At 32.4% G+C, this 19794-nt stretch overlaps 1 protein-coding gene across 1 annotated transcript; it reads right to left on the reverse strand.

The window, feature by feature from the left end:
• Positions 1-2559: 2559 nt before the first annotated feature.
• LOC110720145 (3-deoxy-manno-octulosonate cytidylyltransferase, mitochondrial-like) lies at positions 2560-13818 on the reverse strand. The gene is made up of 8 exons (XM_021899148.1): positions 13351-13818; positions 6730-6775; positions 6530-6616; positions 6279-6403; positions 3865-4004; positions 3726-3777; positions 3495-3605; positions 2560-3049 (listed from the first exon to the last, which is right to left on the reverse strand). The coding sequence occupies exons 1-8, from the start codon at positions 13573-13575 to the stop codon at positions 2957-2959; spliced, it is 879 nt and encodes a 292-aa protein (XP_021754840.1). The 5' UTR covers positions 13576-13818; the 3' UTR covers positions 2560-2956.
• Between the last annotated feature and the right edge of the window lie 5976 nt (positions 13819-19794).

Raw genomic sequence — 19794 nt, forward strand, 5'->3', positions numbered from 1 at the left:
TCGAAAGACAGGGTTTTTCTTCTTCTATAGGAGGATTTGGCTACTTCGAAAGATCGGGTTTTTCTTCTCTCTTTCGAGGGAGGATTTGCTTTTTTGTTTCATGGATTGCTATAGAGTTGTTTCATGGGTAAAATTTTGTGCGGGATCGAAAAAGTGGTTAATATTTCGATTACAATCCGGCGAATCAGGTGGAAAATTTCTGCACGGATACAACAGATCAATAGACCCCCTCACCGATGAAGGCTGTAAAACACAACGATGATATGAAAGAGGGTATGAAGAATGTACAATTTGCAACAACGATCGTAGCTTTGCTTACGGAATGTTTTTATTTGATTCAATTATTATGTATTTATTAGATTAGATCTATATCTCTTTGTAGATGTCGTATGATTTTATTTATGAATCAATAAAAAAAGGATGGTAGAATAAGAAGAAAGACAGAGTTGAAGGAGTTAGCTAGAACATTTCTCATAATACATAGAGTCCTCTAGAAAAAACTACTCCCTCCGTGTTTTTTTAAGTGTTACGCTTACCAAATGTGATCGTGTTTTAATAAGTATTACACTTCTTTTTTTTGGCAAAAAGCTACATTTAAAATATTATATCTCTCTCCTCTTATGGTCCCCATCCAAACCCACTACTATTTTTTTTTATTATATCTCTCCTCTCATATTCATTATTTTTTAATAAACTATTAACCCCACTACTTTCTTTTACAACTTTTTTAATATTCCAACTATCCCACTTACCTCTTATTTTATTTAAGTCAATTAAATTGCCTAAAATTATGTGCCGATCAAACTGACACTTAAAAAAACACGGAGGAAGTACCACCTTAAGAGAGAGATTGGTTCTCCATCTCTCTTAAAGTAGAGCAACTCTAGTTTAGTTTATGTCTGTTTAAGCTTTCAGTTTGTGTATTGTAATTTGTAAGATATGAGTGTTGTAATCTTTCCTTATTAAATAAAAAGTTTTCTTTCAAGAGGTTTTCTATTTAATAGTTCATCAAAAACACAATATATCTTGTTTAAGTAGAGATTACGGTCTAAGGTAGAAAACGAATTAGATCTGTGTTGAGCCTGATGTAAGGAAGGCAGGGTTGGGTTATCTATCTTGGTAAAGCCGGAAGCTAAAGAACGCTTGAGGTTCTATTGCCAACTAAGTTCAGGTTTTGGTCAAAACTTTCTTATCAAACAGTTATTATTGCGAAGTAAACTTGAAAAGAGGATTTATTATGAAATATAAGTAGTAGAGTATAGATAACTAGTAACATAAAAGTGAATTTGTATTGATTAAACGCTAAAAACCATATTGTTTGTACTAGTTTAGATATTGTCTTGATAATATTTATCTTATCATTGTTAGTATTATTATTGTCATTTGCTCATAATATAATATCACAAAAGGACAAAAGTTGCCAACAAAAGGATAAAAGTTGTGCTGGTCCATACACGGTGCTGGGTTGAGCCTGGCTCATCAGCTCATGTGTGATTTGTGAAGTATCCATATCAAACGTTGCTCTTAAAATTTCATGATTGGGCTATGTCAATCATTCAAAAATAAGAAAATTCAATTTGAATTTATTGAATTTTGACTTACCTACTGTCTGATATGTTGGACTTTATTGAACACTCAGATCAGATTTATTTGCTTATTTTAGGCATTTAGCACGCATCAAATTTCAGAAAATCAAATTTATAGGACCACCCTTTTTTTCATTTTTTTTTGGGTAATTTAACTTAACTTAATATTGGCAGGTAGCTAGAAAAATGTGTTTCTCATTAAAGTACAAAATAATATACTTTTTCAGAAAAAAAAAAAAAAACACAACACAATCTACTTCCCAAAGGGTTGAATTATTTGAGGTCATCAAAAGTATGAATGTATGGTGCATTAAAAATTCTTATGATACATTAATACGTACCACAAATTTTCTTATAGATAATCATATATACGAACTAAATTAATACAAATTCACTAATAATTAAAGGTAAGGAAAAAGGAATATTAATAACCCTCCTCACAAGTGCTCTTACCTTTGTTTCTATAATTGAAACGGATTAGTTTCTAACAAATTATTCCATAAAATGCTCGACCATTGATCCTAATGATCCTTGTTTAATTGATTCTAAAAGTTCAAATTTAACAAGTTACTCCTTTTTATTAAACGACAAAACTTTTTTACTTTATTTTTGAAAGCACAAACTTTTTTAACTTTGTTGGATAGGAAAGGTACATAAATTTGCTGGTTTTGTTATGTCACATGTGCATGATCATTTTAGATGATGTTAGTTTTGCTTGGAAAAATTGTAGGAGTCTCAGGGTATGTTATCCCTTATCCTTTTACTAACTCGTCGAGCACTTGTGTGTTGGTTATCTTGGATGTTCATGGTCCTATGCTCTATTTGGACTCGGCCGCAATGATTTGCGCTTTGCTCGGGTGAGTATCTTGAAGTCTAATGTCAGTAATGACGATCTTAAGCAAAACATAAATCAGTTGGTAAGTCTATCGACAACAGAATGAATTTAAAGACATAATAACTGATGAATTTAAGGTAGATGTTTCGGAAGAGAATGCAGTAAAATCATTCAAGAGATTTATAGAAACACATTACAAATCCTGTTCACTGATTGGGTTTCAACATATCAATGACAACAAATTACACACCTCCATCTCAAACGGTTTTATTACATCGTGTATAGAGATAGAATTGAAGCTAACAAGAAGCTATGCAATCCACTATAAGCTGAGTAGAAACTGTCAAAAAGGTTTCTTCACACAATTCTCACCTATCTTACTTTTTATATTCAGTGAAAAAAAAAAATCCAAAGTTGTTCATCGACAAGTATGTTCTTCTCTTCAATTGTCTAAAGCATAAAGACAGCAAGAAAAACAAACCTCACTAAAATCACACCAAGTCAGTCTGTAATTCTGTGATGCACTCTTGTAAAACTATGATAAGTTCTTTTCACGCATGAATCTTTCTATCTTTTCTACATCTTCAGGAACATCGACTCCATGAGCTTCATGCTCAACCTTTATAACCTGTGGATTAGAGATATCAAAGAATGAATATTTGAGTTCAAAACTCAGAATGCAGCAATGGAAAAGGGTGATAACACAATGACCCATCAAACACTGTCGTATTTATTATTAATCTCTTTTGACAAAAAGATTAACAATAGATATTGTTAATTGAATGTACATGTTTTTAATAGTATTCTAGTACTCCAGTACTTTGTAAGAGATGCACACCAGAAAATATTAGAAAAGAGATACACTCTCTTGAACCAATCGATTTACAGTCCATGCTCAACAAAGACAAATTTGAATCAAAAGCTAAATCAGTTATTATTTTGTAATTTCTTGATACGGAGACACATCAACTTAAGCAAAAATATGGATTATAATATATAAACGAATTTGTAACATGATGAGCACCTCCTCCTCCACCCCCCCCCCCAGCCACCACCACCACACACACACCAACCTTCAGTTTATAGCCGTTCTCAAGGACTTTGAGTTGTTCCAGATCTTCTTCTAGTTGCAATGGTGTAGGTGGCAAATCTGGATATATTTTGAGGAATTCAGCATCATAGCTCTGTAAATACATGGAAAAAAAAAGTGTCATAGACATACAGAAATAGAAGGATCTAAATTAGTCTGTACTCCTCTAACGGTATCATCTCTGAAAGGCAAATTCAACGTATCAATGCCATACCTGAATACCAAGATGGAGCAAATATGGGAAATCCGGATTAACCTGCCCAGATCTAGAAGAACAGGCACAAGAAAAGTTCATTAATAGAGCAAACAGAAACTATGAAATTTTAGGAAAAGATATAGATCAGAAACAATACTTGTTATATGGGATGAGTCCTCTGGAGAAGTAGATAGCATAACCAAGATTATCAACAACACATTTCACACGGTTTGTGTCAAAAGCATCCCCAGGCTTTAAAGGTGTGACAGCAGTGCTGAAGACTGCATCTGGGGCAGACTGCAAGGATCAGGAAAGTATATATAAGACAAACCTTACAAATATGAGCCTGCTTATTATCACTTGGCCAAGAAAGCATATGAATCAGATTTTTCAGTGTGGCAGCAAATACAGGGAAGCTTACGAGCAAGAATGCCCTAGATTCACATAATAATAGGATGATCGGAATTGAATTTAGTGCACAAGAATAACAATAATGTACTCCTATGTTCAGAAACAATAATGCTTTTGACACAGAGGGTAGGAAAAGAAATTAAGGTGGATTTTACAGTCAGTATATAGACATAGTGGACATCTGTTCAGCTCACCCCAAGAAACTAATGTTAGATCTTGAAGATGTAAGAAATCTATCCACATGCCCGAGAGACTATAATCTAATAGCCATTTAGAGGTTTTTTTTTTTTTTTGGTGACAACTGTAGTAGACTGAATTTCTGACTTAGGATTTCGGATTAAACCAAGCAAATGAATAAAGATGATAGCTTAATGTTTTGATTGAATGGCTGAAAGCTTACAAAGCTAGTAGGTTTAGCCTACAAATCTCTATTAGCAACTTGAGGCTGCCACTCTCCATTTCCAATAACCCAATTCATGCCTATCCCTTCAAGGCTAGTCCTCTTTCTTAATATACTACAGCAATACTACCAGAATACCCTAACATTAATTACTATTGGTCTCATCCTACGATGCATTACATTACTACTCCCAGGCTCCACTACCGGTTGTTGCATATCCCCCTATAAACATTAATTGTGTTTGTCCCTTGCGCCAGCTGTGCACCTCCCTGCTGTGATGTGGCTGCTTGTTTGCCTTTCTTTCCCTTTCTACAATATTGAACGTGTATTGGTGGCTTGGGTGCAAGAACCAGGTCCATTACAGCAACATGCAACTACAAGCTACCAATTAAGTAGTTCACATCATGTCAGTGATTTGAATCTCAAACTACACGCAAAATACTTTGAATAGTTTGAAATGAGTGAACAGACAACAAGAAAATGGGGGAAAAAAGGAATATTTATTACTCCTTTGTTCCCTTTTGTTTGCCCCATTTTCCTTTTTTCTTGTTTTGGGGTTTCTCATCAACTCCGCCCAATCGGGAAAAAAAACTAGCCAAACCCCAATGGGCAAGGGTTTGATTGGGAGTAGTTTAATGAACCGGCCTAGGGGAGGGGCATTACGGGTAGTCTAATAATGTTAGTAATCATTAAATTTAGTATAAATAAGGGAGAATATGCAATGAACTGAGAGATGCCAACTCTGGTCCTAACATATACTAGGAGAAGAAGACAAAAACAACCCAACCAAGATAGAGAAATGCAACACCGCACAGCAACAAAACAATCAGCAAAAAAGGGTGTGCACATGAGAGATGAGACAACTCTCAGTCTAGAATCATCCTAGCCTTCATGTACATACATAGGGAGATAGAAGAAATGATTAGGCAGGCAATTGGTGAGAGAATTCTAGGAGTTATATGACCTAAAGTCACTAACTTAAAGAGTGGTAGCCAAAAGCTACTAGTTTGTAAAAAGCTTTAATCTTTGCAATCAAGAACCAATCTTTCCCTCCCAAATTTCCAGTCATATTGTGTGAGCAAGTAAGCAGTACTTGAGTTTATTACAAGCAGAAAACACATTAAAGGGTAACAGGCAAGTTTATCCAAGAAAAGACAGACTGAAGGAACTGCAAGAGGCAGATACACATTTTCAAAAAAGACTCCGGTAGGAAGAGATGAAGCATCTCAAGGAAGCAGAGGGACTATGAAATACTGAAGCCAAAGTAATAGCTATTAATCATTCACTTTAGGTTTCTACCTGGCACTTCCACAGATTTGAATGCACCAACAAGCTTTTAGTTTGCACACACTGCATTTCGTAAAGTACATATCGAACTTTATGAAATGAATGATTCGTGCAAATGTCTGTAGGTGAAGCATAATGCTGATTCCTAATCGACTATATATAATAAAAAGAAACTAGAAAAATCAACACAATGACAATAAGAAAGGGAAATCATGCAGCAATAACAGGTGAATAATTTGTTTTCCTGTTCAGTTCACCTTTATTGTCATAGTTGGCGTACAAGCACATTGAGGAGTACTAAAAATGGTCAGTGGTAGTGTATTTAAATAGAGTTAAGCATTGAATGCATATAGTAACATTAAGCATATAGTAAAAATATCTGTGATAAAAAAGCAGGACAATCAACAAGTAAAAGAGTGATACAATAAGAGTGACAGAGAGAACTCCAGGGGGCTAGAATAACAGAGACAAACCTGCAGAGCTTTTACTATCCCATCTATTATCTCAGGTTCAATCAAAGGCTCATCCCCCTGAATGTTGACAACAATGTCATACTTCTTGTTGAGCTTCTGAAGTGCTTCACTGCAACGCTCAGCACCTGCAACAGATACACATCATCCTTAGCAAATCACTGTGTAACTTTGACCTTACAGAAATTGGTAAAGTTAATACTCCATTTTTTTGCCAACCAAAAAAGAAATATGAGACAACTCCTGACTGATACCATTACGACAAGATTCGGCGGTCATTATTACATCTGCACCAAATCCTCGGCAGCATTCTGCAATCTTATTATCATCTGTTGCCACAACTGCACAGAAAAAAATTCTAATCATATTCAACATCAGAAGACCAACATTCAGCTCTCACATACATAACTACAACACAAGATAATCTGTTAAATAACCAAGTCAGGAAAGTTACCAACTTGATCCAACATAGAAGCCATCTTTGCTCTTTCATATGTCCTCTGTGAGAATGAAACAGCAGGTAGACATAAAAAAACACACAATCAACATACAAGAAAGTCTCAAATGTGTGAATAACATAAACAACAAAGAAGAAATTTTTCTATGACTAACAATAGAGGATTATTTCCTCAAAATAATAAACTATTCAATGCAACAACTGCGTTACTAGTCTGTCACGAAATAGAACAAGCCACCTGTGCTTTATACAAACAGCAGCCAGCAGAGTAAAGGACAGGGTCTGAGACCTCTGAGCACTATCTCAACCAAGGTGGCGAGGCACAACCACACCAAGCAGCAGCAACTTAAAGCTGCAGCCACTAGTTGGCACATTGGGATAAAGACAAAGGGTAGTTAGTTAGTAATTAAAGCTGTACTATTTAGCTAGGTCCTTTAAATAGGAGAAGGGGGCAGAGACAAGGGAAACCTTACAGCGTCATGGTCTAAAGCCATTGTTAGAGGGTCATGGCCTAAAGCCATTGTTAGAGAGTGATAGCCTTAAGCTATTTTGAGAGTAACAGCCTAAAGCTATTAAACCTATCGTTTTGTAAACCTTTTGCCATTTCCAATCAATATTCAAGCTCCCATCTTATTATTTCTTCATATTTAACCAATTTACAAAAAATCAGATTATCTAGTTTAATCAAAGAACCAATCTTTTCTCTCTATTTTACTGTTATTTGCGTGAGTAAGTTAGCTGTAATCTCAGTCTATTACATAATCCACCCTTGATGATACACTAATATGGGTAACGAGTGCAATTCGATAATGGACAACACCAAGTTCAAAATGGATCTCACATTACTCTGCAATGAATTGATATTAGGGGAGAGGGGCACTTTACGTAGTATATATATAATTAAGTTTATAGTAGCTTGAAGGTAATTTGTTTGCTAAGGAAAAGCTATATGAATAGAGCTAATTAGAGAATGATAATTATGTAGAATAATGTTGAATGTTTTGGGGTAGCTTTAGAAAGCTATACTGGGAGAGAATCCACCTCTCGAAAGTGGAATTATCATACAAAAGTGCTGCAGTCCATTTTATTAGTCAAAAACCCACCATCTTCTTCCTATTTTCTGCCATTTATGATGCTAAAGCTATGTTAATTCATAGCACACTCAACCAAATAATTAAGGAAGGGTATAAACAAAAATGAAGAACAATTCAACATAATATTTCTCATAATAGAATGAAGTTAGTGGAAGAATTTGGATAATACTATTTATATTACTTGTACAACTGTAATAACCTGATTGAGCGAGAAATAAGTGTAGGAATAGGACAACTAATCTTATGCTAATAAAGATGATATTCAGTTAGCTTAGCTAGGCTAGTCTTCCTAAGATGCTGCTGCAGCTGCTGCTGCTCTCTCTCTCTAAAGTGAAGCTAGTGGAAGAATTTGGATAACATTATTTATATAATTATATTAATTGTACAACTGAAATTCTCAGATAATTTTTCCGAGCAGAGATAATTCTACATGGTATCCAAGCAGAAAATTTGCGATCCTTTTCCAAACTTTTGCTGATTTTTTTTTTCATTCTCTTTTTGAGATTGAAATTTTCAAATCATATCACAATTTTTGTTCGAATATTTTTGGAGGAATTTTGTTGAAGTTTCAACAACACTAATTCTACATAGTATCCGAGCAGAAAATTTTGATATCCTTGTCCAAATTTTGCTTTTTTTTGTTCTCTTATTGAGATTGAAATCATCTAATCATATCTCAATTTTTCTTCGATTTTTTCTGGAGTAATTTTGTTGAAGTCATTCTTGAAGAGTTTCAACAAGTCTGTTGAATTTGTCTTGAATTCATTTGTTGCTTGCATAATTTGATGCACATAAGCACATTTACGAATTTGTAAAATTTACAATTGATTCTCGGATGGAATTCTCGGATTAGTGTTTGATCTTGAGTTGATATTCATGATCATGTGGTGTTTGAAGAGATTGAAGTGTGTCTAGTCTTCTTGAAATTTTTGAAGAATTTTCAAGGTTTTCTAAGTCAGAGATCATGCCAAAGAGAAGAAAATAGAGCATCTCATCAGACATTGAATATGAGTAATTGCTTTTATATTCCTTTGTTTGTAGCACCATCTGATAATTTAACAATGCCTCTTTTTTCTGTGCTATTACTGCTATATGATGACAAGAATTTCTTGAATTGGCCTAGAAATGTTAAACTTAAAGGAGCTTAAGGAGATAAAAACAAATTAGGATTCATCTTATGGAAAATGCTATACATAGCCCTAAGGGCTACATATAAGCATTAAATTTACACTTGAAAATCATATAAAGTTAAGAAATCATCAAAATATAAACACTAATTACACTGATTCACGCGTGTTTTTGTCATGAATTCCTAATTTTATACAATTTCCAGGATTATATTTAATGCTAATATATAGCCCTTAGGGCTACATATAGCATTACCCGGATTCACTAATAAACCTGGAGAAAGTGATCCTTAGTATCATCAATGGCTAAGGTATTATTATATGGTGATTGGATGACTGTTGACCTCAAGGAAACCAGAATTTTCTTGTGATTTTTCTCTGTTTGAGTCTGCTGAGAGTTTATAGAAGGATGTGGCGGAGAGATTTGATCAAACTAATGGACCACAAATCGATCAGTTGAAGAAGGAACTTTGTAATCTGAGACAACTAAACATGATTGTAATGGCTTATTACAGTAAGATGAAGAATCTATCAAACTCTTGAAGAGTTTGAGACAATTTCCGGCGTGTTCTTGTGGAGTATTAAAGGATTGTGCCTACAATTATATTCGAAAATTGGCAGAATTTGAGAATCAGGAGAAGGTAATGCAGATTTGTTAGGGTTGGATAGTGGTTATGATAACACTATCACAAATATCTTGACTATGGACCCAATGCCACAAGTGAACAAGACCCTCTACTTCCTACAGCAAGTTGAAACACAAAAAAAGATCAAAGGTCAAGCTGAATCTACAAATGAAGTGAGCATTATTGCAGTGCAGAAGTTTCAGAAACCTCAACTGCAAAAAAAAAAAAAATCAATATTTTGGTAGTAATGGTATTAAGAGGGATTGGAAGAAGAAGATGACGAATAAATTTTTGCTTATTTACTTAATGCAAGCCAAAGGGACACAATGGGTAATCATTTCAAAATTGAAGATTATCCAGATTGGTATACTGCTAGAAGAGGAAACAAGAATAGTTCTGCTAGTGAGAATTCCATTCCTGGATAGAAGTTTGTAGCTACTGTACAGAGTGAGGTAAAACAAGAAACTCCTATTGATGGTGATTCTGGATCTGAAATGGATATAAACATGATTACTGCAATATGTTTGGAACGGTGAAGCCAATTAGAGACACGCAAATTGCTGGTGTGAAGAATTCTGGTTCTTCCAACTCATATTAATCTGCTTTTTCACACTGTGCAGGTATCACAAAATTTTACCTATCATCATATGGATTACAGATACAAGTGCAACTGATCATATGACTTATGATGATTCATTACTTTCTAAAATGAGAATGTTAAAAGAACCAATACCTACATGCTTGCCAGATGGAAATTATAACAATGTAATAGAGAGTAGATGATGTGATATTGCCAATTGGGTTAATTTTGAAGGATGTAATTTTTATAAAAGATTTCAAATATAACTATGACTTACAATCTGACAGTATCATATATTTAATGAGAATGTATTATTCAAGACCATACTACTAGAAGAGTTCCAGAGGTAGGGAAGAAGATTGGAGGACTATATTACTTGAGGTATGGAGGCAAAGTTTTAGGTCTTCGAAATAAGCCTACAAGGGAGGCTAGTACTACTTATACTGTATTTTCTACTGTTCTGTACATATTCCTGAAAATAAGACTGAGAAATTAGAGTTGTTTCAATGGGACACATTTCCTTGCCAAAAATGAAACACGTCAGAGAATGTGATAGTAGAAAATTGAAATGTTAAGGTAGTAATACTTGCTTATTTGTAAAGTTACATAAACTACCCCTTTCCAAAACTGAGTAGAACAGAAAATCTATTTGATTAATTTCATAGAGATCTGTGGGGGGGGGGGGGGCTTTAGGTTAAGACATTGACTGGAGCTTTTTAATTCTTGACTGTTTTTGAAGATCATGGTAGAATAACATGGACTAATCTTCTACATAATAAAGTTCAAGTTTATAAGACCATGACCGTAATCATGTTGAAATTCAGTCTAGAAAGAATATTAAGGCAGTAAAATCTGATATTGGTACTGAAAGTGTGAGAGAGGAATGTTTGAATTTGTTATTTGTTCATCAAAGAAGTATTGTTGGTGTACCACAACAAAATAGGAGAGTTGAGATAAAGCATAAACATTTGTTAGAAGTTACTAGCACACTAAGAATTCAAGCTAACATTCCTAAAAGATTTCGGGATGATTATATTTTGGCTGTGATCATTTTGATTAACAGAATGCCTTCTTCTGTTTTAAAATGGAAGACCTATATGAAATCTTGTTAGGAAAATTACCTACTTATTAGGATTTGAGGGTATTAGGATGTTGATGAAATTACCTACTTATTAGGATTTGAGGGTATTAGGATGTTGATGTCTTCTTCTTTTTTGAAATGGAAGATCCCATATGATCTTGTTAGAAAATTTCCTACAAAAAAAGTCTTGCAATGCTGTTATTTTAAATAGATTTCCATTTAAGTTTTCATTGAAAATGTGAATAGTCAGGGATTCCACTGCCTATGAAGTGGCAAATGGACATCACGTAGCAAGAGGGTATGAAAGAGGAGATAGATGCATTGGAAGTCAATAGGACGTGATATTACTGATCTGCCTAAAGGAAAGAAGAATATTGGGTGTAGATGGGTTCATACACTACTGTATTTTAATCCTGATGGTAGTGTGGATATATTGAAGGGGAGGTCTGTTGATATAGATTACCAACAGGTTCTAGTTGCTTTAGCAGCAGTTATGTCATTATGAGGTGGCCTTCGTGTCAAGATGTGAATAATGCATTTTTGCAAGGTGTTATTGAGGAAGAATATACATGAAACCACCTCCCAAATACACTTGAGCTGCAGCAAAAGTTCGTAAACTGAAGAGAGAAAATTAATGGGTTGAAGGCTTCAAGAGATGGAATGAGTTATGTAAGTTATTGAGTAGTATTGGTTTTGTCTAATCCACTCAAGTTAACTCTATGTTCACTAATGAATTGGTCAATCAGTTTCTGTCTTTCTGATTCTATTAGTGATATATTGATGATATGGTTAATACTGGAGCTGATGGAATCAGATTATTAAGGCGAAAGATCAATTACATAAAGCTTTCACTATCAAAGACTTGGGACAATTGAAGTACTTTCTAGGGTACAATACTTTCTCAGCAAAAGTATATTAGAGATATCATTGAAGAATTGAAGTTAAAAGATTGTAAACCCACTACAGCTCCTCTTCTAACTAGTTTAAAGCTTTCAACAGAGTAAGGTGAGGTGAGGTGAGGTGTTGAAAGAACCTGAGGTGTACAGAAGGTTGGTGGACAGACTTATATTTAGGAATCACAAAACCAGATCTGAAGTATCAGTTTCGCATTTATCTCAATTTCTCAATTGTCCTAGGGAGTTGCATACTACTGATTTGGGATTGTTCTATTACTGATTTTGATCTCGTTTTGAGTGCTTACTCTGATGCACATTGGAGTTCATGTCAATTAGTAGCAGATCTTTAATCACATATTGTGCTTTCTTGAGTTCAAACTTAGTTTCTTGGAAAACTAAAAATCAGAAAACAGTAAGCAAGTCTTCCGCTGAAGCTGAATATAGGAGTATGTCAGCTACCGCAAGTAAGTTAGTGTGGATGGCAGGTTTGTTATAAGATTTGAGAGTTGAAGTTCCACTTCCGTCATCATGCATATTGATAACAGATCAGCAGAATATATTGCACATAATCCCACGTTTCATGAGCTCACCAAACATATAAAAAGGGATTTATCATTATGTGAGAGAACAAGTAACTACTAAAGGCAGATTTGTTAAACAAAAGCTATTTTATCTGTGATTCTGTGCAACACAACAACTTGACTTCCAAGCTTAAGTCCATCTTGAAGGGGTGTAATATTATATAATACTATTATTTATATTACTTATACAGTTATAATTCACTGTTTTTGTGGGATACAGTAGTATAATTAGGACAGTTATAATTCACTGATTTTCTAGATCATAAATTCTACTGTTGGTCTTGTATACAACGAGTGTATCGTAACATATTTACAGTTATCACTAAATCAGCTAAAATTCAACCATTTGCAAAATTGGAAAAATAGGTTTTTACCAAAATTCTAAAAAACAAAAATCATTAAGATAATAAGACAAATGTATAAAAAACACTAGTGTTAAAACTTAATTCTCATGATTATTCATCATCCCAAAATAACAGGGTTATCAAACAATCATCAAAATGTACTACTAAAATCAGCAGTAACATCAACAAAAATCATAACCCAGATCCAATTGTCAATCAAAAACTAAAATTTAAGAACAAAACTAAAACAAATTCAAAATGGGGGCAAATTAAAAAGAATCAAAATTACCTGGATCATAGGTTTGCCAAGAATATCAACCAGAGGTTTCCCCTCAAATCGAGAAGAAGCAAATCGAGCGGGAATAATTCCGACAACCCGGTACCTAAACCTCCGAGATCGACGGAAGTAGAAGTATGAATGAGCACCAATGGCTGCCGCAACCGCTGCTCCAACTACCAATCCATGAACAACCCACGATTTTGAGGAGCTCGAAGAAGATGAAGAATTTGACATGGGGTTCGTTGGATTTGATTGAATTCTTAGTTTTTCTCTCTTTGTTGAGGGATTTATAATGATACAGTTACGGTTGTCGGTGCATATTTGGGAATTGTGGGAGAAAAGTGAGAAAAGATAGTTGACGAAAAAACCTTGCAAAGAGTACCTGGGTTCGAATCATGTCGTTTGATTATTCACAGTATTTATATCTCCATTTCCAAGTGAGTGTCTGTGATTTTGAATTTCATTACTTCGCAGAGTAGTTTGTACTGCCACCCCTGACAAAGCATTGTAAATGCTACTTTTACTACGTTAACATCAGCTGTGCACGGTTGTTAAATATTTTAAGATATTCAAAAATATTTCATTTGAATTTTTTTTACAAGATAATGACAAGTTTTACGGAAGGATTTGCTTTTAATATAGGTTAACAGATAGATATATGGAATATGATTTATAAACTGGAAATAAAATATCATAAGTTATAAATAGTTTCTCTAAGATTTTGCAACAAAAAAAAAAAGTGAAAAAGGGGGGAATTTTTTTACAAGGTAATGACAAGTGTTACGGAAGAATTTGCTTTTAGTATAGGTTAATAGATAGATAGGTCAGCTTTGCAATATAGTACATTTTTTATTATTAAAAAATAATAATAATAATAATAATAAAACATAGATCCGGCATCACGATTCAGGAATGACGAATGATAAGTGTCATTTATGTCAATACTAGATTAATCCCGTACGATGCACGGTTTGTTTGAATTTTTTACCTTTTTTAAAAAAAATTGTATTATGTGCCAAAATTTGTTACATATTTAGATAAAATTCCTAATATCAAAAGATAATATTTTATATTTAATTAATTTAAACTTAAAAATATCATTCACCAATTTTGCTTGCGTGACATTTGAATTAATTAATTCTAAAAGAAATTAACAATATCTTATTTAATTGGCTACAACTAAAATTTATAATCTTACATGGCGCGCAAAGAAAATTAAATCTTACGTGGCTCTCTAAAATCTCGGGTAGAGGCGATCACTTACGGGCTTGGGCGGGTAGCGGACCAGGCTTATGCTTATTTTTTTGTCCAACGGGATTTATGTGAGTTATCTATCCCTACACCCTAGAGTAGGGAGCTCTACCTACATCCCCATCCCCTATTTTCCATAATCCATATCCACTGACCACTGCATACTAATAGATTTTACCCCCAATATATATTTTAAAAAAAAAAAAAAAAAAAAACCTCCATTTACATTTTCTCTCTCCTCATCCAATTCTAAGCTATTTTCTCCCTCCTCAACTATTTGTTAGCCATTTTCTCTCTCCTCAACCATTTTTCAACTATTTTCTCTTTCATCAAAAGCTTAATGGCAAAATTATTACAAAATTATCACATGATTTGTTCAATCACTTCAAAATTCATCAAATCAAAGGCGAAATTGGAAAAGAGTAAGTTATTTTATTCAAGTTTGGAACGGAAAATAGTATAAATCCTAGCTTCCTAGGTTTCACTAATTTTTTGTTGCAATTGTATTTCAAGAATATAATTGAAAAATCAATCATTAAAAAATGTACCAATATAAGTATAATACTATAGTTATAGTAATTTTTGTTCAAAAACTAGTAAATTAAACCAATACTTTAGAGCACCCATAATGGGGTTACTCACACCCTACTCACTACTCTCTCTCCTTTTGTGAGCATGCTCACCATTGTTGTAGGTGACTCGTGAGTAGCATTTGAGCTGAGGCTCCTCCCACTTCCGGGTAGTTTACCTCCTCGATCCAAGAACCACAAAGTTGGTTGTTTTATGTATGTTTGCCTTGTCCCAAAGCTCAAACGACATCAGTTCTTGCAAGAAATAATAAAAAAAAAAACAAACTTTACCTGGTAGAACTGTAGTGTATCAGAACGAAGGAAACAATTTCAGAGAAGAAAAACAAAGATTTGGAGAAATGTAAGTATTAATAAATTTAGTTCATAGTGATTTTTTTTAATTCATTTTCATTTTCATTTTGATAAATGTTCATTTATATATTAGTATATTGTCATTAACATTTTAATGGAAAAATAATATAAATGTTCATTTATATATAAAAGTTTATTTATATATAAAAGTTCATTTATATACTCCGTATAAATGTTCATTCATATATTAGTACATAGTCATTCACGTAATGTTCATTCTTTATCATAGTTTGGAGTGGAAAAATATTTTGATAACTGTTTATTTTTATTTTGGTAGATGTTCAATCACATAATAGTATATGGTCATTCACGACTTCATATATTAGCATACAATTATTAAAATTTTGATAAATGTTCATGTTTTTGTCATCTTTTTCAAATATTCCATGTTCATTACAATTTTGAATTTCAATATACGCCTTTTAATTTCTCATATAGATATATGATTAATCACATACATATTGATAGCTTCAAGAGTGTTTATTTACGTATATACTTTATGTATATGTTCATCAATTATTATCTTTCATGGCCATTTTCAAACTAATATATATGTTCATGTATATATCAATAGATGTTCATATCCATATTGTAATGTGTAAATATGTTCATTTATGTATTAATAGGTTGTTCATTTTCATATTAGTAGAGGGATCATTTCCACGCTAACATATATTCATTTATATATTAATATATGTTCATTTATATTCTAATAGATGTTAATTTTTATATCGATCATGTCAATTTTTATACGCATATATCCATGTCTATATTCAAATGAATATTAGTTCATTTTCAACATTTATTCTTGTTCAAATCTAATACAATATTTTTTTTATTAGTTAAAAAAGAATCATGCATATAGTGACTATTACAATAAACTTCTCCAAGGAAAAAAGGAAGATGACAAAAAGATGGAAACCAATAAGGCATAGAGTCAACATGCAGCATGAACCAATATCACAGTACAAGCTTGAATTTTTCAATTTGGATCGAGAAGTTTATTGTGTTAGATAATATATGTGGAATTGTATTGTACATTAATTTAATATCCAATTATTCAATTTTTGGTGGTATACAATTTCATTTGATTTTATTAAGAAGGGAATGAACGTTTTCTTTTTCCTTGCGTACTACTATAAATAGTCATCTAGAAACACAAATACAAAAATATAATAATTTGAATATTTCATGTCGTATTTTTTTTTTGAAAGAATATTTCATGTCGTATTAGAATAATTAAACATTTAATAATTATTCCAAAGAAATGAACATTTAATAAGACATAAGTGAATATTTATAATGATGAAAATGAACATTTTCGGTGATTCAGTACTGAAAAAACAATCTAGATGACGTCATTAGGAAAGAGTGGGGGTGTAGGCAGCTCTACCTACCTAGGGGTGTAGGCAAAAATTTGTAGATTTATGTAGCAAACCCGAACCCTATTATGCGGGCTTGATACTTTGTCCATGTCCGCTTATTAAATGGGTCGGGCTTGCCCGTGGGCTAACAGGCCTTAAATTTTTATTTTATTTTTTATAATCGCAAATTCTTAGCAACACACTTGTGTAGCTAAGCTAGCTGCACCACTACATCTATATATGAACATATAGTAATCCAAAAATACGTTTTTTACCCTGTTTATATCTTAACTCTCTCTCTTCTTCTTTCTTACCTCGATTAATTTTCTCTCTCCTCTGTTTTTTACTCAATCAGAAATTTTCTCTCTCCTCTGTTTTCTACTCAATCAGAAATTTTCTCTCTCCTCTTTTTCCCCCCTTTTTTTTAGAAGTTAATTTTCTTTTTTACCTCACTTTCTTTCAATCTTTATACTTCTTTGTCTTTCTAATTTGGATATTCTTCAATTCATCACCATTGTAGCATTCAACAACATCATCATCATCTTCGTCACGATCGTGAAATTTGAGGTCATTTTGAAGTTTTTTTTTAATTTTTTAATTATAAATATATGAAGGTTGTAAAATTTTTGATTTTTATCAATTTTGCATTTGTGATTCCTAAACTATTATGTTATAGATCGGTAATTATTGTCTCTATGATGAACTAAGATTAGATTTAAGGTGGATATTCAAAATTTTAGATAATATAATTACAATCAAATTTGTGTTTTGTAAATAAAAAAAATACGAATTTGTGTTATGTAAATAAAAAAAAAATATGAACATACAATACTTAAAAATCGAGCATTTTGTACAAAATGCTCAATTTTTGAACATAACATGAACATTTAGTACACTAACAATGAACATTAGTATATAAAAAATGAGCATAATATAACGGTATATCTTATCTTTATTTTTTGTTAATTATTATATACAATGATTTTAAACCCATATGAATATATGAAAATTATGTTCATTTTAACTATACTAAATATTCATAATTTTTTTAAACGTGTTAATTTGTTTACATGTTTATTTTTTTTTGTATTAAATGTTCATTTTTAATAATGTATGCATATATTTTTATGAAATGATAATTTTAATAGGTGTTCTATGATTGTATGATAAATGTTCATTTTTACTATAATAAATGTTCATATATTTTTTTTGACATGTATATTTTTTATTACTAAATATTCATTTTTTATTACTAAATGATAATTTATTTTTACGTGTTCAAAATTTTTTTTAAGGCCATGGGTGGCCCAACAATTTTATGATTATATGATAATCATGTTCACTTTTAATATACTAAAAAATCATTTTTTTAACATGTTCACTTTTTAATACTAAATATTCGTTTTTATTTTACGTGTTCATTTTTTTATTACTGAATGTTCATTTTTTTTGACATGTTCATAGTTTTTACACTAAATGTTCATATTATATGGCGTGTTGCAGCTATCCTAAGACTTATTGTTTTATAACACTAATTAATCTTTTATTATTTACCAGTGCTAAAATTATTTTGGTGGAGTTGTCTTAAAAAATTTAGGCACACCCCAAAATGACAATTGGGACAATAAAAAAGGGTACAAAGGGAGTATTTGATAAGTGATAAAAAGAAGGAATAAGATGACCAACTAACATGGCTACCCTTGAATTTATAATACTTCCTCTGTTTTTTATTTATTGCACCACTTGCCTTTTAAGAATGTTTCACAAATATTGCACCATTTCTATTTTAGGAAATAAAATATCTATGTTCACACTACAAATACCCGATATATCCTTACTTTTGCCACTTTATTCTTTAGTTTATGCCTAGTTTACATGAATAACTTTGTAATTTTACCCCTCTCTCTCTTCCCTTTTCCCACTACCAAAAAAAAAGTGTGTCAACGTCTATGGTGCAATAATAAAAGAATGGGGAAGTATTATTTTTTATGGTTACTGATGTTAATCTTACTATTTGTTTATATAAAGAATATTTTATATGGTTGAATCGTATAGGTTTGTTTTACTTAGATTAATTAGTTTAGTTTGTTCATAGTTAAAATTGCATTAGGATTGTATTTAAGTGTGAGTTTGTGGGTTCGAGGTGGTTCAAGCCTTCAAGGTGAGTGGGGTGGTTTTGTGGTGGCTATAAAGTGGTTGGCGCCGATAAAGGTGGTGGTGGACTAGTTGGTGTTGGCAGTAGACTGTTGGTGGTGTTTGAATTATTAAATATCCCTACTCTCTCTCGTACCCTTAATAATCTATACTATATTTTAAAGGAAAATGCTATACATAGCCCTAAGGGCTACATATAAGCATTTAATTTACTCTTGAAAATTGTTTAAATTTAGAAAATCATGACAAAAACACACTAATTACACCGATTTGCGCGTGTTTTTGTCATGAATTCCTAACTTTATACATTTTCCAAGAGTAGATTCAATGCTTATATACAGCCCTAAGGGCTATGTATAGCATTACCCTATTTTAAAATAAGAACTTTAAACAAAATATAGAATGCCACGTCGCCGACTTTTTACTTAGGGGTTTTTTTTTTTTTACTAATTTTTCTTTCCAGGATTCTTTTACTGGGTTTATCCTACTATTTCTTCTAAACAACGCTTTATTCAATCCCTATCTAAGATTATCAAACAACGTTATTCCCCTTCACTATTTTTTTAAATTGATTCCTTTTTTTTTGAAACACGATTTTTAAATTGATTCCTAATCAGTCACTTTTACCCGAGCTATCCTTTTTCACTCCCTTCCAGATAATCTCTTCAATTTATTCAAGTTTAGTTATAATTTTCTTTCCCATTGATTTCTCATGTTTTTAGTAAATTTTAATTTAACTGTCT

This window comes from Chenopodium quinoa, unplaced genomic scaffold (genome assembly GCF_001683475.1).
Source record: "Chenopodium quinoa cultivar QQ74 unplaced genomic scaffold, ASM168347v1, whole genome shotgun sequence".
Taxonomy (NCBI): domain Eukaryota; kingdom Viridiplantae; phylum Streptophyta; class Magnoliopsida; order Caryophyllales; family Amaranthaceae; genus Chenopodium; species Chenopodium quinoa.